Below are 22,015 nucleotides of genomic sequence, written 5' to 3'. Positions count from 1 at the left end.
GCTATGGTTTAATCCATGGAAACCATGGTGGATCAAACAAGGGGGTGGTGTATTCTTCTATTCATGTTCCTACATGGCAAATCATGTTCCAACCATTACCCCCACACCCTTTAGCCTAATGTGAGTCATGTGACTCTAAAGTAAGAGTCAGGTATCAAAGACCAGACAGACACAAGTATAACACATAACACATAGCCTTATATTTTTATACAATTTCTAATTCTAAAAACAAATAAAAACTAATCTATTTTTATACCCATCTCATCTCATCTCATATCCTGAATAGGTTATTAAACCCACAACGCATGGCTTACCCCTCCTCCTCCTCTCCACTCTCTGACTCACCCACCTGACGTCCTTTACCAAAAGATTCATTTCTAGTCAAACCTCTCTTTGACTGCCAACCATAGTAAACAAAACACCAACCACCTCCACCACCATCTCCGCCGCCACCTCCTCCCTTATCTCCACCCTAACCTCACCGACAAACTCAACTCACATTACACACACACATTACCAATTCCCGCCGTATTCATCGCCTGAAATACTCCTAAATTTCCGTTACATCTTCTTGATTCAACCAAACACATTGTTCAATGGCGGATTCATCTTCTCCCTCTTCCTTCTCTCTCTCTAGGTTTCTCTCTCTAGAAACAACTGACACCGGATTAGCAACAGCAGACGACGATGAAGACGACTTGAATAAATTGAATGAAGACGAAGAATATCTGCGAGTTTTACTTGATAAAGAAGAAAGTGTTCGCAACCGCATTGATCAACCGCATGTTCATGATTCGATCCTAATCTCCCGATCAGAAGCAATCCAGTGGATATTCAATGTCCGATCATCTCTTCAATTCAAATTCCACACTGCCTACTTATCCGTAACATTCATCGATCGATTCATTTCAGTTTCACCATCACACATCACTGTAAGAATAACGTTTGTTTGAATTGTTATTAAAAGTTTGTAACCGAAACCCTAACATTTTGATTGAATTGAACTAGCATGATGATAAGCCTTGGGCGATCCGACTGCTAGCAGTTGCGTGTTTATCATTGGCGGCAAAGACGATCGATCGTACGAATTGGCAGTTATCATCGTTGTTACAGGCCGAAGGATTCGAGTTCTCAAACAAGGCGGTTCAGCGAATGGAGCTTCTTGTGTTAACCACATTGGATTGGAGAATGTGTTCAGTTACTCCGTTTCGTTTTATCCGTTACTTTGTTTCGTGTTTGTGTAACGAATCATCGTCGAGAGATTTGGTGTCGATGATTTCGCAGATTATATGTGCAGCAACAATTGGCAAGTTTAATATTAATGATCATTTTGGTAATTCAATTCAATTGTTTGAATACTTTAGTTATGTTTAATTTTTTGATTGTAGATTTGAATATAATGGCGCATCGATCATCTACTATAGCAATGGCGGCAACATTGATGGCTGTGGATCAAGGTTTGACCAGAGAATCAATGGAGATCAAAGTGAAGACGACTTGGGTTAACCAGCTTTTTGATCATGTGAGTCTTTCTATTGTGTTTTTTTTTTATATTGGTATTATTATTCGTTGGGACCATATTAAAAAAAACATTTTATAAAATAAATAAGAGCAAAGCACTTTTGAGTCTCTGCGTTTGAGTCGTTTTAACTATTTTAATTCAAAATCAAAAAGTTTAACGTGCTGTGTCCCTAGCCATTTATTTTATAACGTTTTGTGTCCAATTTTATTCATTTTATAACGGTTTGAGTCCAATATTGTTAAAAAAAAATTGAACTCAAAAGGTTAAAATTTGGATTCAAAATATTATAAAAAAAGTGTCTAGAGACTCATGACGTTAAATATTTTGATATTGGGCTAAAACGGTTAAAAGTTTAAAACCACTAAAACAAAAGATCTCAAAAAGTAATTCATAAAATAAATATAAATATAAAGTTGACCACATAAGAGTGGTGCTCAATCGGTTTGTTTTCGGGTTATTAGAGTTTGAAAATTTTAAGTTGAGCCTGAAGTTAAATAAGATTCAAAAAATAGTTTATACAACAATGTGATTCAGAGAAATGATTAAACACTACTACGATGGAGAGGAAAAGAGAGTACGTTTTATGGTTACATACGTCAAATGTATTTGATTTAATATGTAAATGTGTGTATTCAATTCTCATCCTATATATTAAAAATGAAATAGGATATTGGAATAATAGGTGTCCAACATGCTACACTGACATATTCTTATATTTTAAATAATTATAAGGGACTTCAATAAACACAAAGGAATTTATATTTTATACTTCACTTAGTTTTACTATTAACCCTAAAGTTTTTCATACACATCCTTTTTACATAAGAATTACCAATAAAAAACCATTCATATCGTCTCATTATTGACATATAAAAGCTTGTTTCTTTCTATTTTTGTTTTGCAATATTTATTTTTATTGAGCTAATATGTAGATAGATAATGTTTTTTAACGACAAATTTTTTTATTTATGTTATATGTGATACTTGAACCCAAGACCTCCATCTCCCAAGTTATTTAAAGGTTTTACTTTTGCCAATAAACCACCACCCTATTGATACATAAATTAATCAAATGTAATTTTATATATTTATTAATATAAAAAATATGTTTATTGCAAAGACTGAATAAATTATAACATATTCTCATAACTATAGAATCATTGAGATATATTATTGAAAAAAGATAATAAACTTTAATTTGAGAGTTGAATCTAATCTAACTACTATAATAAAATAAACCAATTTTGTGACAATCCGAACTTCCAAGGTTGGTGCACTTGGTTTTGTGGTCCCGATTCCTCTCATTACTTTCTTCCCCGTCCTTGTTTTAATAAATCCGTTAAACTGTGATTTCGATAAACGTGTTAAGATATATTGTAGTTGAATAAATGCGTGGGCGTAATGGGCCAAGCTTTGTGTTGTATGTATGATTGGGCCGCACCCCAATCCTATGGAGCCCGAAGAAACAAATTAGAGTAGAAAGCCCAAACTGTTTATCCAATTGTTTTGGCAGTCCATCTATTGGGCTTAGGCTTACCTCTCCTATTTGTATAATACTAGTTCGGTCAAAGAAATCAACCGCCCAAACATCCTATATCTATTAGCATAATATTATTTGATTGCTTATCATAAAACTCAAAACTAAACCCTACGACTCCATACATACGTGCGGCAGACGAAGACGACCCCCCCCCCTCTTCGAAGCATCGTTCTACTGGATCGAGTTGTGGTTAGTGAATTCTTATTCGTGTTGAATCTTACTCGTTTAATCTTGTTCATATGTGAGTCTTATACGCATGCTAGATAACAATTTGGTTGTGATTGTCTCATGAAAATTGGATGTTGTTTTGATAAGGATTATGTTGAGGGCTGATTAATATGCTAGTGATTGTATCGTATATACATGATTAGGGATTAACGTGTTATATGTGACTTCTTGGGTAATTAATGAGTAATATACTGCATGTGATTTCTGAATATACGTAATGATGAATCTGTGAATGAATATGATGAATGCTTCGTGTAGAATATGGTCAAACACTTCAACTACCTTGGGTAATTAGTTGGAGTGTGGCTCAAATTAATTCACAGAAAAATTGGTTAACAGGAGGTATGATAGGGCCATGGGTTGTTATATTAATTGATGTTAATGTATACGTAATTGCAAGGGTAAATACATAACATAGGGCGTAAACTGTATTAGATGCATGATTAGGGAGTGACGTCTTTGTACATTAAATCCATGTTGCTGATTGATAATGTGACGTCTTTGTACATTAAATCCATGTTGTTGATTGATACTGTAATTGCCTAGTTAGTGTTAGGGTTAGATGAGGTGGGCCAATAAATCAGAATTAAAACCAATCGTATATTGCTGGGCTTGTTTAATCACCGGCCCACACACAATTCTGTTGGTGGGCTCGCAAGTGGGCCGTGCAAAAGAGGGGCCGAACAGGTGCATTTGGGCTGCCAAACCGGTCCACTAGGTAATTAACTGGGCCGCATACATGTACTCGGAATAGGGCTGCATGAGGTTAGAAGTGTGATGAGGATTTAATCACTGATGATTGGTGTGTTAAGTTTATATATGTGATATGTTAAGTAATGCTTGCTTTAATTCAACTAGGTAAGTTACTGTTAGGGGTGATAAGGTTACATGAATTTACATAATGTGTTGTATGAAGGTGAAACCGTTTTCTTCGTGTTATGATAAATAATTATATGCTTGTATGTTTCGATAACAATTGGATGATGAATACTGTGGGTTCAAAGTATGGTGTAGGGATGACCGTATCATGTTGGGTATCGAAACTCTTAGTGTTGCCATAATGAGCGATGCCTGGTTAATAAATTAGATGTAATTGGATTGCAGAGTATTGTGGTGTGGTTATAATTTGCGAGCATGATTAATATTAAATGATTCTTGGTGCTTCACTCATTAGGTTATTAAGCTAAATGTAACAGAATATAGATATTAATTAGGATCAAGATAGGTTTAGCAAATTGGAAATTCATTGGATTGGGGTTGATGGATCGCATGAATTGGTCTAATGGGATTGTGGGGTAACACGACTTGGGCTTTTCCCTGGGTCGCACATTGTCTTGGGCCGTTTTATGAGTTTGGGCCACACACTTATATTAAGTAATTACATTGAGTGGCACACCTTCACGGTGTATACTAAAACTTGCAAGTATAATTAGGACCTGATTATGCGATGTAAGCTTGTGTGTGACACGACAAACTTGATTTAACATGAATGATGTGTAGCGTGGTTAACTGTTAGAACATGCATGAAGAATGTGAATATTTCATGAATATGAGATGTGTAATATGTGTCAACATATGTGGTCCAATGTAAATGTAGAAATTGATTGTGGTTGGTAAATCGTGATAGGACGTGTTTGAATAGTGGATAAGCGAGTATTTAATCTTACCGAGCAAATCAAAGGTGAGTTCATCTCTCTTGAGCATGCGTCTCGGTGGTTGGGACAGTCAGTGGGTATCCTGGGAAGGGATAAGTCTTTTGGGTAAAAACGGGAATGTTGGATAATATACTCTTCCTATCACCTTTGAAGTCCCTCCGTGTTGTTTGGTTACCTGGAAGGTAACATGGTATTAGTTAGTAGCGCTACTTAGGTTTGGCAACCTCACCCCGTATCTGGGAGGACGGGTGTTGAACTAATGACCTAGTCATGACCAATGCTTTGATAGGAGCATTGGAGAAAGGGCAAAATAATCAGAAGCCGTCTTGTATCGGGGTATTATCAACATTGTTTTCAAACATTACTTTCGGAATTAAATTCAATGGATTAACTAAACACTTGGTAATCAGCGTTTTCGTAAACCTATGAACTCACCAGCGTTGTCTGATACACTTGTTGCATGCTCGCAGGTCGTTAGGTATCTTGGATTTGGGGAACTTGCTGTCTGAAGTAGCTAGAGTGGTCATGGGTTGACAGGAAGGATTTATGTGACTGATTTCTTGATATTATACTTTGGTTTTGAAACAGTTTAACTTCGTCTACTATTTGCTTCCGCTGAACTTATTGGTTTTCGTTTAAACTTATTGAAGATGTTTTTATTAATAATGGGGATTTTAATTATAACTTGTATGGGTTCAATGTAATTGGTGGCTCGTTATTGGTACGTCACGCCTATCAGGGACACTCCCTAGGTGGTATTTTGAGGGTGTGACAGTTTGGTATCAGAGCCATTGGTTATAGTGAACTTGGTTTTAAAACGTTTTCATAAAACCAGACTATAACCGAACAGTACCGAAATCGACCATGACACTCAGCTCCAGACTGCAAGGTTCGTTTCTCATTTACGATTGCATAGCATATTTAGTGTACACTTATGTATAACATTACACGTGAATGCACACTTGGCACCACAGCATGAGCCCTTACACTACCAACCCCTGTTATATGATCTATTAGTGTGACACTACCCTTCGACTATTGTGATTCTTGATCCCATAAAACCCCTCGCTTGCTATTTGAATGCGGGGAACCTTTTATCGCAAGTTAAGAGGCACTGAGATAAGCATGCAAATCGCCTTATTATTATGGGTGCACACATAATAATAGCGCGAGGTGCATGCAAATCCCGGTGAGGCTTAACGAGTGTGGGAAGGGTTCTGCCCTATTGTGTGTAAACTTGGTAGTTTGTAGATTTCAATGTGATACTCGACTTTTACCTCATTTCGACCCTTAAGATAGTTCCCTTCTCTTATATAGAACCATGAGTGGACGTGGAGGAGGCCGAAGTGGTGGACGTGGCCACATTGCTATGACTCAGGCCGAATTAACCGACTTGATCAACACTCGTGTAGCTGAAGCCCTAGCGGCTTACCAGGCTGGTACGATATGTGCCAATTACTTTCTATCCTTGTGTCGTATACTCGAATCATACCTGTGCGTCTTACTTCCTTCGTTTTAGGTCAACCTGCGAATCAAAACCATCCACCTGCCTGTACGTACAAGATGTTCATGGATTGTAAACCACAGACCTTCAGTGGGACTGAAGGGGCTGTGGGACTCTTGCGTTGGTTCGAGAAGGCTGAATCAGTATTTGCTATGTGCAACTGTCCCGTGGGGGACCGTGTGAAGTATGCTACGGGCACTTTGGAGGATGGTGCCTTAACCTGGTGGAATGCCCAAGTGCAAATGTTGGGTATTGAGATGGCGAATGCTACTACCTGGGATGATTTCAAGGAGTTGATGCGAGAGGAGTATTGTCCTCGTGATGAGATTCAGAAACTGGAGAACGAGTTCTACACTCTGAAAATGGAGGGATCTGAGATTGAAGCATACACTAGGAGGTCTAATGATTTAGCAACTTTGTGCCCTAACATGTCTCGACCCCCACCCCGGCGGATTGAGCTGTATCTCAAGGGTTTAGCACCAGCTGTTAAGGGATACGTTACTGCTGCAAACTTAGACAATCTACCCCGTATCGTCCGTCTAGCACATAAGATTACTGACCAAGAGGTCGAACGTGGCAACCTGCCGCCACGTGTTTCTGCTACTACCTCGACTGCTACAGCTACCACACCTGCCAGTGATAACAAGCGCAAATGGAACGATACTAACAAAGCAACCAGTGCCAGCCAATCTCAGAAAAGGGCAGACAACAGCACCCCCCGTAGGTTTAGCCAGTCGTCTTCTGTGAACCAGAATCAGAGCAACAATTCAAATCAGGGTTCTTACGCGGGAAAGTTACCAAAGTGTGATAAGTGTATATTTCACCATCGCGGGCCGTGCACCCGGGTATGTCATAGGTGCAACAAGGTGGGTCATATGGCTAAAGATTGCAGGGTCTGGCTCCCAAAGCCGCCGCAGCAGCAGCCACAGCAACAGGAGAGGCAACAGTCTCAACAGAACCAGGGAAATCAAAAGGGGTGCTTTCAGTGTGGTGATGAGGGTCATTTTAAGAGGGATTGCCCTCAGCTTAATCAGAATGCTGGCAACAACAACAATACTGGGAGCGGCAACAATGGGAACAATGGTGGGAACGGAGCACGTGGAAGAGTATTTACTATTGGCGCTGGGGGAGACTCGCAATGATGGCAATGTTGAGACCGGTACGTCTTCTTTGAATGATCTTTTTCTGCTTCTGCTTTATTCGACTCTTGTTTCGATTTGAGTTATGTGCCTTAGGGTTCAGTCGTCAGTTAGGACTGACTCCCACCTTTCTTGTAAATAAGCATGTAGTAGAATTAACTGATAGTAAATCGATAGAAGCTTCTCATGTTCTTTTTGGTTGTAAACTTGATCTCGTGGGTCAAGTGTCGACATTGACCTACTTCCCAATACTCTTGTAAGTTTTGACATGGTCGTTGACATGGACTTGGTTACCTATGTATCAAGCAGAAAATTCTCTGCAAAAAGAAAATCGTGCGTTCCCTCTCCCCAGTGGGGAATCCTTATCCGTTTAAGATCATCGTAGTGGTGCCGTTGTTGGCATTGTCACAGTCGTGAAAGCCCAGAAGTGCCTACGGAAGGGCTACTCTGTTATACTAGCTCTTGTCACCGATTCGCCACTTTAAGAAAGGAAGATCGAGTATCTTCATGTTATTCGTGAAATTTTTGACATGTCTTCCAAAGAGTTACCTGGCTTACCTCCACATCGTTAGGTGGAATTTTAGAATTGACCTTATGCAAATCCTGATTTTCCTTCTGGGGTACAGCAATCCCTTGGAATCGCTGGATACTATCACAGCTTCATCATAGGATTTTCGAAGGGTTCGCAACTTCAACCTCCTTAGCATAGCGGGGAGCTGTGAATTCTTGAGAAATAAAATCGGGGAACGTCTTTTCAGCTCTTGAAACCCAACCCTACAACACGCGGAACATTACTTCTATCCGAGAGTACCGATGATCCAGCGATATACCATGATGGCTCAATTCAGAGTCCCAGTTACACGCCGATGCACTGTCAAATTCCAATTATGAGAGTTCGTTGGAACTCGAGACTAAGTATCCGCAATCATACGAATCTCCTGAATCAATTCTGATGCAACTGGTGAATTTCGAGGACGAAATCTTCTTTCAAGTTGGGGATGATGTGACACCCGAGCAAAATCCGCAATAATCTTAATTTCCTCACTTCACTCTTCTGCGCTTACTTGTCAAATTTCGGGACGAAATTTCTTTCAAGTTGGGGATGATGTGACAACCCGAACTCCCAAGGTTGGTGCACTTGGTTTTGTGGTCCCGATTCCTCTCATTACTTTCTTCCCCGTCCTTGTTTTAATAAATCCGTTAAACTGTGATTTCGATAAACGTGTTAAGATATATTGTAGTTGAATAAATGCGTGGGCGTAATGGGCCAAGCTTTGTGTTGTATGTATGATTGGGCCGCACCCCAATCCTATGGAGCCCGAAGAAACAAATTAGAGTAGAAAGCCCAAACTGTTTATCCAATTGTTTTGGCAGTCCATCTATTGGGCTTAGGCTTACCTCTCCTATTTGTATAATACTAGTTCGGTCAAAGAAATCAACCGCCCAAACATCCTATATCTATTAGCATAATATTATTTGATTGCTTATCATAAAACTCAAAACTAAACCCTACGACTCCATACATACGTGCGGCAGACGAAGACGACCCCCCCCTCTTCGAAGCATCGTTCTACTGGATCGAGTTGTGGTTAGTGAATTCTTATTCGTGTTGAATCTTACTCGTTTAATCTTGTTCATATGTGAGTCTTATACGCATGCTAGATAACAATTTGGTTGTGATTGTCTCATGAAAATTGGATGTTGTTTTGATAAGGATTATGTTGAGGGCTGATTAATATGCTAGTGATTGTATCGTATATACATGATTAGGGATTAACGTGTTATATGTGACTTCTTGGGTAATTAATGAGTAATATACTGCATGTGATTTCTGAATATACGTAATGATGAATCTGTGAATGAATATGATGAATGCTTCGTGTAGAATATGGTCAAACACTTCAACTACCTTGGGTAATTAGTTGGAGTGTGGCTCAAATTAATTCACAGAAAAATTGGTTAACAGGAGGTATGATAGGGCCATGGGTTGTTATATTAATTGATGTTAATGTATACGTAATTGCAAGGGTAAATACATAACATAGGGCGTAAACTGTATTAGATGCATGATTAGGGAGTGACGTCTTTGTACATTAAATCCATGTTGCTGATTGATAATGTGACGTCTTTGTACATTAAATCCATGTTGTTGATTGATACTGTAATTGCCTAGTTAGTGTTAGGGTTAGATGAGGTGGGCCAATAAATCAGAATTAAAACCAATCGTATATTGCTGGGCTTGTTTAATCACCGGCCCACACACAATTCTATTGGTGGGCTCGCAAGTGGGCCGTGCAAAAGAGGGGCCGAACAGGTGCATTTGGGCTGCCAAACCGGTCCACTAGGTAATTAACTGGGCCGCATACATGTACTCGGAATAGGGCTGCATGAGGTTAGAAGTGTGATGAGGATTTAATCACTGATGATTGGTGTGTTAAGTTTATATATGTGATATGTTAAGTAATGCTTGCTTTAATTCAACTAGGTAAGTTACTGTTAGGGGTGATAAGGTTACATGAATTTACATAATGTGTTGTATGAAGGTGAAACCGTTTTCTTCGTGTTATGATAAATAATTATATGCTTGTATGTTTCGATAACAATTGGATGATGAATACTGTGGGTTCAAAGTATGGTGTAGGGATGACCGTATCATGTTGGGTATCGAAACTCTTAGTGTTGCCATAATGAGCGATGCCTGGTTAATAAATTAGATGTAATTGGATTGCAGAGTATTGTGGTGTGGTTATAATTTGCGAGCATGATTAATATTAAATGATTCTTGGTGCTTCACTCATTAGGTTATTAAGCTAAATGTAACAGAATATAGATATTAATTAGGATCAAGATAGGTTTAGCAAATTGGAAATTCATTGGATTGGGGTTGATGGATCGCATGAATTGGTCTAATGGGATTGTGGGGTAACACGACTTGGGCTTTTCCCTGGGTCGCACATTGTCTTGGGCCGTTTTATGAGTTTGGGCCACACACTTATATTAAGTAATTACATTGAGTGGCACACCTTCACGGTGTATACTAAAACTTGCAAGTATAATTAGGACCTGATTATGCGACGTAAGCTTGTGTGTGACACGACAAACTTGATTTAACATGAATGATGTGTAGCATGGTTAACTGTTAGAACATGCATGAAGAATGTGAATATTTCATGAATATGACATGTGTCATATGTGTCAACATATGTGGTCCAATGTAAATGTAGAAATTGATTGTGGTTGGTAAATCGTGATAGGACGTGTTTGAATAGTGGATAAGCGAGTATTTAATCTTACCGAGCAAATCAAAGGTGAGTTCATCTCTCTTGAGCATGCGTCCCGGTGGTTGGGACAGTCAGTGGGTATCCTGGGAAGGGATAAGTCTTTTGGGTAAAAACGAGAATGTTGGATAATATACTCTTCCTATCACCTTTAAAGTCCCTCCGTGTTGTTTGGTTACCTGGAAGGTAACATGGTATTAGTTAGTAGCGCTACTTAGGTTTGGCAACCTCACCCCGTATCTGGGAGGACGGGTGTTGAACTAATGACCTAGTCATGACCAATGCTTTGATAGGAGCATTGGAGAAAGGGCAAAATAATCAGAAGCCGTCTTGTATCGGGGTATTATCAACATTGTTTTCAAACATTACTTTCGGAATTAAATTCAATGGATTAACTAAACACTTGGTAATCAACGTTTTCGTAAACCTATGAACTCACCAGCGTTGTCTGATACACTTGTTGCATGCTCGCAGGTCGTTAGGTATCTTGGATTTGGGGAACTTGCTGTCTGAAGTAGCTAGAGTGGTCATGGGTTGACAGGAAGGATTTATGTGACTGATTTCTTGATATTATACTTTGGTTTTGAAACAGTTTAACTTCGTCTACTATTTGCTTCCGCTGAACTTATTCGTTTTCGTTTAAACTTATTGAAGATGTTTTTATTAATAATGGGGATTTTAATTATAACTTGTATGGGTTCAATGTAATTGGTGGCTCGTTATTGGTACGTCACGCCTATCAGGGACACTCCCTAGGTGGTATTTTGAGGGTGTGACAAATTTTTTGACACGTGTCTCTCATTCAATGTATCCTCAAATCTATATTTATCTTATATTAACTAAATAAATAATAAATTAATATTAAATCTTATCATACTTTAATAAAATATTATTCTCAAATCTAAATTGTTAATTTAATATATTTTTAAAACAAATGCCTCTTTTATCTACTTAATTATATTAAATATATAAATAATAATGTAATATTAAATGTTATCCTAATTTATTAAAAATATAACTTTTTTTTATTATTTGATGTAGAAAATTATATTTATTCAACTCGTGTAAGACGCGAGGTTTTTAAGGATATATATTTTGTTTATTATTTCGTAGATTTTTCAACCCAACTATACACGGGTTTTATAAAGATACGACGTTTTTATTATTTAATATACAAAATTACATTTATTTAGGATATACAGTAATTTTTTTTATTATTTGGTAGATTTTACAACCCGACTATACACGAGTTTTTTTTAAAGATACGATGTTTTTAATATTTAATATACAAAATTATATTTATTTAATCTGTGTAATAGACATGGTTTTTACAGATATAACTATTTTTTAGATCTATTCAACACGTGTAATATACGAGGTTTTTAAGGATGTAATTTTTTATTATTTGGTAGATTTATTCAACCCGATTATACACGGGTTTTTTAAAGATACGACGTTTTTAGTATTTAGTATACAAGATTACATTTATTTAATTTGTGTAATACACACGGTTTTTAAAGATATAACTTTTTTATTATTTGATATATAAAATTACATTTATTTAACCCGTACAATATACAGGGTTCAAAAAGATACAACTTTTTATTATTTAATATATAAAATTACATTTATTCAACCCGTGTAATACACATGGTTCTAACCTAGTATTATGTTATAATAATTTTAACAAACATAATTTGAATCGTAGTTCTTTTGAGACTTAAATAGAAGTTTTTAAGTAGATAAAAATAAGTTTATTATCCATAATTAATTTTATATTTAATTTATTGGTTAATCTATCTACTATATTAAAAGAAACAAACTTTTAGACACGTGTCATTTATTAAAAGTATTCTCAAATCTATAGTTATCTTATCATAATTAAATAAATAATAAATTAATATTAAATCTTATCATACTTTAATAAAATATTATCTTCAAATGTAAATTATTATTTTAATATATTTTTAAAACAAATATCTCTCTTTCCTGCTTATCTCATATTAAATATATAAGTAATAAATTAATATTAAATGTTATCCAAATTTATTAAAAATATAACTTTTTTTATTATTTGGCATATAAAAATTATATTTATTCAAATCGTGTAAAACGCTGGTTTTTAATTTTTTTTTATTTACTATACAAAGTTACATTTATATAACCCGTATAATACACGAAGTTTTTAAAGATATGACTTTTTATCATTTGCTATGTAAAATTAGATTTATTCAACACGTGTAATACACGGGGTTTTAATGATATATATATATATATATATATTTGATAGATTTTTCAACCCGACTATACATTGTTTTTTTAGAGATACGATGTTTTTAGTATCTAATATACAAAATTACATTTATTTAATATGTGTAATATACATGGTTTTTAAAGATATAACTCTTTTTAGATATATTTAACACGTGTAATGTAAGAGGTTTTTAAGTAAGTAATTTTTTTTATTATTATTTGGTAGATTCATTAAACCTGATTATACACGAATTTTTTAAAGATACGACGTTTTTAGTATTTAGTATACAAAATTGCATTTATTTAATCTGTGTCATACACATGGTTTTTAAAGATATAACTTTTTTATTATTTGATATATAAAATTACATTTAACCCGTACAATATACGGGGTTTATAAAAGTCTAACTTTTTATTGTTTAATATATAAAGTTACATTTATTCAACTCGTGTAATACACAGATTCTAACATAACTACAAATAATTAAGGAATAAGTATCCATAGCTATATATGAGAGATAGATGCAGAAAACCAAAAATAAAATTAGTCTAACTTTTTTTGTACTATATTTTTTGTGTGCTACGTTTTTTGTGCCGGAGTTTTTTTTCTAGATTTTTATTGTTAGATTTTTTGAGATAAGTTTTTTACTAGATTTTTTGTGCTATATTTTTTTTTCTGGATTATTTATGTTAGATTTTTTGTACTAACTTTTTTATGTTGTACATTTGAGAAAACAAAAAGGTAAAAGTTTGTATTTTAGGACCAAAATATCATTTCATTGTAGTACTAAAGACTACCACATGTCATCTCTATAAGGCTATGCGATATGGGGGACGTCCCCACTCCGTCCTCGGTCCGGCGCCGGTCCAACACCATCACGCCCCCCTTTGGCTTCGTCCTTGGCATCGAGTTCTGGATGTTGGGGACGCTCACTAGATGACAAAAACTATTCCCCCCCTCCTCTCACACACCCCTATACATACTATATATAAATACACATTTTAACTCCATTCCCCCATTTTCACACCTTCATCCTCATGCCAATCCTACATGGCCAGTGGCGAAGCTTGACCATGAAAACGGGGGGGTCGAAAACGTATATACCCAAAAATTTCTATAGAACCGGGGGGGGGGGGGTCGAAAACGTATATACACAAAAATTTCTATATGAAAACTACATATATACTACTGAGCGAAAAGTTCGGGGGGTCGGGCACCCCTCCCGGACCCTATTAAGCTACGCGTAGCCCGGGCTACGACTCAAGTTTTTATGAGTAGTGTAAAAAAATTCTTTTTCCCGATTTTTATACATAGGACACCCTTGAACAAGTACGAGGACACCCCTAAAAAATTTTGGAATACCCCTGAGTTGAAGGTCTAGTTCCGCCACTGTACGTGACAGACCATCCTCCAAAAGAGGACCATCACCGTACCTAGTAGCCTAATATTCACTAGATTAGAAACTCACTTTTAATGGATTCTACTCCTATAAAAACATAGACTAATTAAACGAAACTCACTTTTAATATATCAGTTCCCTATAAAAGCATCTTGTCAACATGGTTAAAATAACACCGAAATTAATGTATTCTTCTAACCTGGAAAGAAAATTTTAAAACTAATATTCTAGTCTTTCTTTATTTTGATATTACTCGTTCCGGCAATGTTAGGAGATAAAAAAAATTGGTGTTTCAATACTATTTTATTCAGCTAAAATGTAATATATATAATGTTTTATATTATATAAAAACATCTTGTCAATGGGGTTAAAATTAATATATTATTTTTCTTGTTATTTATTTGTTTTTACATAAAAAGTTCAAAAAAATGATAATAAATCAAATTGCACGTCTTTTTAGTTTTAGTACTAAAAAAACTAATATAAAAGAAAATAAATTTATATATTTTGTTTCTTTGTTTAACTTATGTTCATTACTATTAATACACGTGATAATGGTTTGAAATAGGTGGATGTGTACACTTGTTATAGTCGAATGCTGAAACTCGAACCTCTAAAAGTGAACATCTTCGAACTGGATTCGACAAAGAATGAAGAGAATCCATCAAAACGCCGGAAGCACTCGTGACATTTAGCCAATGGGAAAAATAAGCCAACCCACAAATCCGATCCGGTTTTTATTTGGTTGAATGATTTGTTTGGGTTTTGTGAAATTTTATAATTTCATTATGGATATAGTTTTTGAATTTTTTTATAGTTGTGTAAGGAAACTATGAAAGATCCGATATAAAAATGAGGAATAAACGAGCCATCTTTTTCTTTTTTAATCAATTTATTTGTTTTTATTTAACTTCAAACATAAGCAAATGGGAATTCAATATTATTGATATAAAGTAGAGTACATTATTTTTTAAAAACCTCTGATTTAAAATTGGCAATGTTATACTTTGTTAAAAAGATTTTTTTTGGTTATCTTCCTGATAAAAGCATATTTTTTTTACAAAAGTTTTTCTTGTCCTCTTTTGTCTGTGCTGCGCAAACGTTCAAGTATGTTGAGTATTTCTTTTTTGAAGACATTTCATTAACAAACTTATGCGTGTCCACTTCTTGCTGCAGATGTAGGATGGCTTCTTCTAACCTCTTCTTGCCCTAAAACCCAAACATAACATCAAACCATAACCCCTTCTCCTCCTCCTGCCGCCACCCCTCCCCACCGTCAACCCCTTCACCGCCGCCACCCTCCCCACCGTCTTCCTCCTTCACCACCGGCTTCCCACCCCACGTCGACCACCTTCACCGTTGGCTTCCCTCCCCCGTTGACTTCTTGCAATTTATTTCAGCAGCATGCAGGAAGTTAAAAAACAAACAGTATTCTTCCTGGAGAGTACAGAGGTTTGGTTCGCATCTTTTGCTACAAATGTCTACAGATGTGGTCCACAGAATACAGACATTTTATCTCTGAAAAAAACAAAAAACACCTAAGTAACTAATTATAGAGATTTACATGAGAGATAAATTAAAGTAATGTAATGGTTAGAATGATGAAATAATGGGTTATTGGATTTTATCACCCCCAACTATTCGCTATTGGATCTGTTACCCACCATTATCGTTCTCTTTCCAGCGGAACCCTACATTGTCACCAAGACGAAATCGGATCTTCACCCGCCATTATTGTTTTCTTTCCGGCGTAAAATCCATGATCTGGCGACACTCCAACTAGTGTGTTTATTATCAAATCAATGTAATTGGTTATCTAGAACCACAAATCAGACCCGTGACAACTGGATTCGCTTACAAAAACTCACGTTACTCGACCAGTTACACTCTTATGCACCTAAATTCATAATTAACTTCTCTGTCATACACTTTGCAATCGTTTGTGACGTTTCTGGAACTCGCCATCTCTGGCTAGTAAATGATCCATGCCTTTACTTCACGTGGGTGGTTGCAGGAGGTGGGGGGCTGTAACACCCCAAAACCTGAATTTTTATATTCGCTAGCACGTTTTCATATGTTATAGCATGAAATAAAATAACTAGGCTAGTTAACCTAATTATTTACTTAGTTAAACAAGTAAGGGTGAAAGTTGGGACAATGGTGATCAAATAACAAACATGAGGGACTAAACTTGGTAGATGGGGTTGAAGTTTTATGAAATTGCCCAAGTGTGTGTGGTGTGTGTGTGTGTGTGTGTGTGTGTGTGTGTGTGTCGTACATAGAGAGAAAACGAGGTAAAAATCCTCTCTTGAGCAAGGATGTAATTCAACCCCAAATCAAGGTCCAAATCGAATGGAAAATGTTGCATGAATGAAGATCTCTCACCATCTAGCTTTAAAAAACATGTGGTAAGTTGTAATTTTTGATCTGGTGGTTTTGTACGAAGTGGGTTCATGATCAATCCATGAATTAGTATGAAATTAAGTATGAATATGTGTTAGAATCACCATATGGAACATGAGTTATGCATGAATTTGAATAATTTGATGTTTTGGGGTGAAACCCACTTGTAGTAGTAAGAATGATGATATGGGTGAATCATCATGTTCAATTCTTCTGGTATTTGGATGTAGTATGTTGTATGTGATGATTTATTGCTAGATAAATTGAACATGATATGGGATTAATTGATGTTTAGTTGAAATTGATAAATGAATGCATGAGGTTGGAAGGTAGACTTGAACTATTTGTACATTATGCTTAGATAACGGTACGCGCGCCAAGTTTTTGATGAATGTATAGATGACCATATTATGTGAAAATACATGCAAGTAGTGGGTAGATGTGTATAGAAAGTAATTATGATGTATTTGATAGTAAAATAACACGAGGAATGTATTTTTGATGAAATCCATATGAGAATGTAGTTGACGATGTGATTCGATAAAAGTATGCTTTAGGAGGTTTCACTATATGCTTGAATGGTGTAATGCACACCATGTGGATTGTTTGATTTCCTATTTGTGATTAAGAAGTAAATGTGAAGCGTATGAGATTCTAGAAAGGAAAAATATTGAAGTGGTATTGGGTTAGCTAAATATGTGTTATAGTGTTAGTTGTAGAGTTATGAAAATGCTAGTATGAATGGAATGGATTACGTATATATGTATGTGTAAGTAAGTAATTATATGGTTGTATGTGTCCTAGAACTTGAGTATGAAATGCATATGGTGTTATTAGTATGGTTAACTATATCAACACAGTTGTATGTTTATAAGGATGAAAAAGTGTATGTTTAATAGTTGACTTTCTGGAAAGTCAACGAATGTGAGAATAGTATGGTAGGCTTTCTAACACAAATGTAAGACTTGGGAACTCATGTGGAACATGTTATACCATTATGTGTTGTGTATGATGACATATTGAATTATATGAGTTTGAAAAATATGATTGTTAATCTATGCCTTGTGTTGTTAAATTGACTAATGAAAGTCTATATAAGGTATGAATTGGAAAAGATCGATGACGTATAAGAGTTGTATGCTAACGAAGAATATGAATGTGGTGACATGAAAGGATAGGAACCACATTAGCATGGACTCAAGCACGGAAGGCTAACGGGTCAAAATGAGGCGAAGAAGCAAGCACAAACACAAACGCTTAAGATAAGTGATTCCCGAACTACATTTATTATTAAGTAAAGAGTTTTGATTGGAATAAGGATAGGAATCATGAAAGGATGGATACGTAATTGTATAACAAAAGTAAGTAAGGTTGTATTGGGTAACATGTGGATTAGTTATGAATGAAAACTCTTGTTAAGTTTAAACGGGTCAAAATGTAGAAAGTAATGTTTCGGATGTGGGTATTGGATTTTGAGGTATGGGAACTATGTAAGAATGTTTAGGTAATGATAGTACTAAGGTAGGTATTGTTGTAGCAGGTCAAAGGTAGTTAACTATGTCGGAAACAACTTGGTAACATCAAACGGGTCAAAATCAAGAAAGTAAGACAAAAATATAGGATTTGGTTGTAGGAACATGGGTTAAGTGTTATTTTACGTTTTGGGGTTCTCAAGACGTGCGGGCGGGGGTTGAAACATGCATTCGAACGAAAACTGGGTGTTGTCGACGCCATATGGTTGACCGATGCGCCGGTCTATTGTCTATAGGCAGGTAGATGTCGGTAGACCCCATTTTTTCATTTTCTTCGATCCCGGACCCCCTAGACCTACTCCAAGCCCCATTAAACTCCCATAATGCACCCCAACCTTATCAAATAGTTGTGTGAGGTACGGGTGAGTATGAAACTCATTTTTAGCTTCCGAAGTGCACCCCCAAACTTACCAAAGAGTGTTTTTGAGGTGCGAGTAAGAATGGAGAGTGTATGCAAGTATATGTGGGTATAAAATAAGTATGTATGCATGTATGTATGTAATTTACGATATGTTAGTAGATGAAACCATGTATGAGTACGAGTAGAAATGAATACATGTTAGGTTGTACGTATGGATGGATGTATGAGGCTAGGTATCGTAGATGGAATGTAATAGGATGTAGAGGTACATAATAGTTTGGATTAGATAACATGTATGAATGTTGGAAACTATATGAAATAAAGAATGAGTCATGTATATAGTATATATGGTGTTATACATCTAAATATTATTGATGCTAACCAGGTTGCTTTTTAGAATGAAATAAAGTGCAGGTACATGGTAGTTGACACATTCAAGGGTAGACACCGACATGCAACTGTTTGATATCAAAAAGAGAACCAAATGGAATGTGCTTGGGCATAGAACACAACGTGAACGTTTAATCATGTATGATTAGATTATGTCTAATGTCACCAAATATTAGTATGTGTTGACTGCAAGTTGCATAAAATTACGGATTATCATCATGGAGTGTAAGCGGTTGAAGATCGAGTTAAAGAACGTGGATTGTACGAGAGCGAGATCATGTAGTTGTAAACATAGAATATGTTTTATCTTTTACATAAGATAGTAGGATGCAATATTTGTAAAAAGGATTATCCCAATGGTTTTAAGTATGTATGAAATGTCTATAAAGAAAGAAATTTTCAGTTTTCATTTATCTTGCGTCTTTTCAGTTAAAACGTGTTAGGGTGTTACAGGGGTGGGTTGTTGCACATCTGATGGAGGGATGGGATTGTTTGAAATCAAAAATGGGGTAAATGGTGTTGGTAAATGACGGCTTGTGTAAATGGTAATGGTGGCAGGTGGGGCGATGATGGTTGATGGTGGCAGCTGTTGGTGGAGAGAGGGAGGGAGAGAGAGAGCACGACGTAGAGAAAGAGAGACGTGAGATATAAATTGTGATTGTCCTCTTATTTTAGGGGCCAAAAAGAACAAGTAGGTTTTCTCCGGATCCATGTCACCTTTCCACGTTAGAAAAAAAAACCACGTAAGAAAAGAACCTAACCGAGTTAGTGTCTGGTTAGTTTGGGAGTGAAACAACATACAAAGTGTTAAGTTGAGAGTGGTGTGGGTCAAAGTGCTAGTTGGGAGTGGCAACGACCAATAGAGAATAGTTAGGGATAACAAAACACAATAACCCTGAAATAAAAGATTTACAAAGATAATACATCAACACAACTACTCTTCACGACACTTCACGTTGCTGCATAGAAACAAATTGCATTAGACAGTATACAAAACAAACATCTCGAAAAATCCATTAGACTTTTTCCACAAAGTTAGATAAACCATTATTTATCTGGAGATGTCAAAAAAGTAGTACATATGTGCCAAGAAAAATCCATTTTATTTAAGTTCAGTTGAAAAATGAATTTTAAGTCTATGTGACTCTCAAGTCTTTACAACACACTAGAACCTGTATGTTTAAAAATTTAGGACTCAATGATGGAAAATCGTCTCCCCTTAATCATGCCAAAGCAAACTCTTCAACCAGATTCCACGACGTATGTGGTCTTCTTATCATCGACTCCTCCAAATCTTTTTCTTGGGTAAATTACAGTTTTCGTCCTTTATGTTTGTACTAGATTGCAATGGATGACCTTTACCTTCAATAATTACAGTCACAGTCCTTTTTTCGTAAAACTTGTTACACTCTACGTCCTTTGACCCTAACTTGGTTAAAAATTTTGGTTAACTGAGGACATGTGCACCCCATGTGAGGGCAAAACGGTCATTTCATAACTAAAAAAACTTATATAAAAAATCTATAAAATCCTTTTCTCACCATTTATCTCTCTCTCCCCTGTACACTCTCTCTGCGTCTCTCTCAAAGTCTACACAAAAAAACCCCCAATTCTCAATCACAATATTCTTCATCTACATTGTCTCACAATATCCACCACCTGCAACCACGGAAATAAATTGCCCATAAACAATGGAGTTTTTTTTTGGTAAAATCATTCGATCAAACATTAACAACATGTTTACTTACGTTCAATCCCTTCATTTTACACACAAATTAAACAATAAAACACTGAGTAAGTAATTGTTATCTCCGTTCAATAGCTTCAATTTTATGCACAAATTAAACAAATCAATCAAACGAACAAACACATCGTGTAACTAACAATTAAATAATAAATCGAAGGAACAAACGTTCAACCACACTGAGTAACTGTTAGTAACATCTCGATCCACCGTCGAATCCCACCGTCACAACTTCTGACGAAAACTTCCTCCTCGACAGCCCTTACCTCCACCGTCTCCTCCACTATCTCACCCACTCAAACAACCCCACAACCACTACCACAACACGCTACCACTCCCCTACGACCAAATCTGCCATTAACCCCAGCCGTACAGTCACCATCACTCTTGCACTCCTCCACACCGACTCAATCATTCTCTACGCTAAGTAAAAGAAAAAAACAGTTACAAGAGAAGTTACCCGGTGAGCTTAAAGGGTCGTTGAACGACTGGAGGATGTGGTGGCGGCACCAGTTTGCAGCGACGATGCTGATGATGTAACGGTGGTGGTGTGGTGGCAGGTGGTGTTGAGTTTGGTTGGGGAAGAAGGGTTGAGTGAGAGAGATCTCATATCTGCTATATGTTATACATATATTTGTTTATTGTTTTTTATTAAACTATTTTTCATTTAATTTAATTGGTTAAAAGACTAAACTAACATTATGTGATATGACTTAACTGGAAATTTTAATAGGGTTAGTGCTAAAGGACCTAGGGTGTAATGAGTTTTGCAAATAAAGGATTGTAACTGTAATTATTGAAGTTAAAGGCTATCTATTGTAATTTGATACAAACATAAAGGACGAAAAGTGTAATTTATCCCTTTTTCTTTGAGCCAGACCTTTTCCGACTTTGTCATGGTCCCGCCTTGTTGGGTGGCGTCTCGGGCACCTCTTCGGTTTGTGATTCGGGAAAAGTAAACGCTTGAGGCGTTTGTGGTTGTTGAAAAGTTATAAGATTTTTTTGGTACCCAAACACATTCATTGGCATATTAGCCATCATGTCAAATAACTTATGGTTGTCATTG

The 22,015-nt window shown here is 36.3% G+C and overlaps 1 protein-coding gene across 1 annotated transcript; it reads left to right on the top strand.

Annotated features, from left to right (window-relative positions):
* Positions 1-280: 280 nt before the first annotated feature.
* Positions 281-15,406, top strand: LOC110911137 (cyclin-D5-1). Its single transcript, XM_022155719.2, has 4 exons — positions 281-932; positions 1,009-1,306; positions 1,389-1,522; positions 15,088-15,406. Exons 1-4 carry the CDS (start codon positions 597-599, stop codon positions 15,205-15,207), a joined length of 888 nt encoding a protein of 295 aa, XP_022011411.1. The 5' UTR covers positions 281-596; the 3' UTR covers positions 15,208-15,406.
* The last annotated feature ends 6,609 nt before the right edge of the window (positions 15,407-22,015 follow it).

Source organism: Helianthus annuus, chromosome 2 (assembly GCF_002127325.2).
Source record: "Helianthus annuus cultivar XRQ/B chromosome 2, HanXRQr2.0-SUNRISE, whole genome shotgun sequence".
Classification (NCBI taxonomy): domain Eukaryota; kingdom Viridiplantae; phylum Streptophyta; class Magnoliopsida; order Asterales; family Asteraceae; genus Helianthus; species Helianthus annuus.
This window is presented reverse-complemented; position numbering and strand designations above follow the sequence as displayed.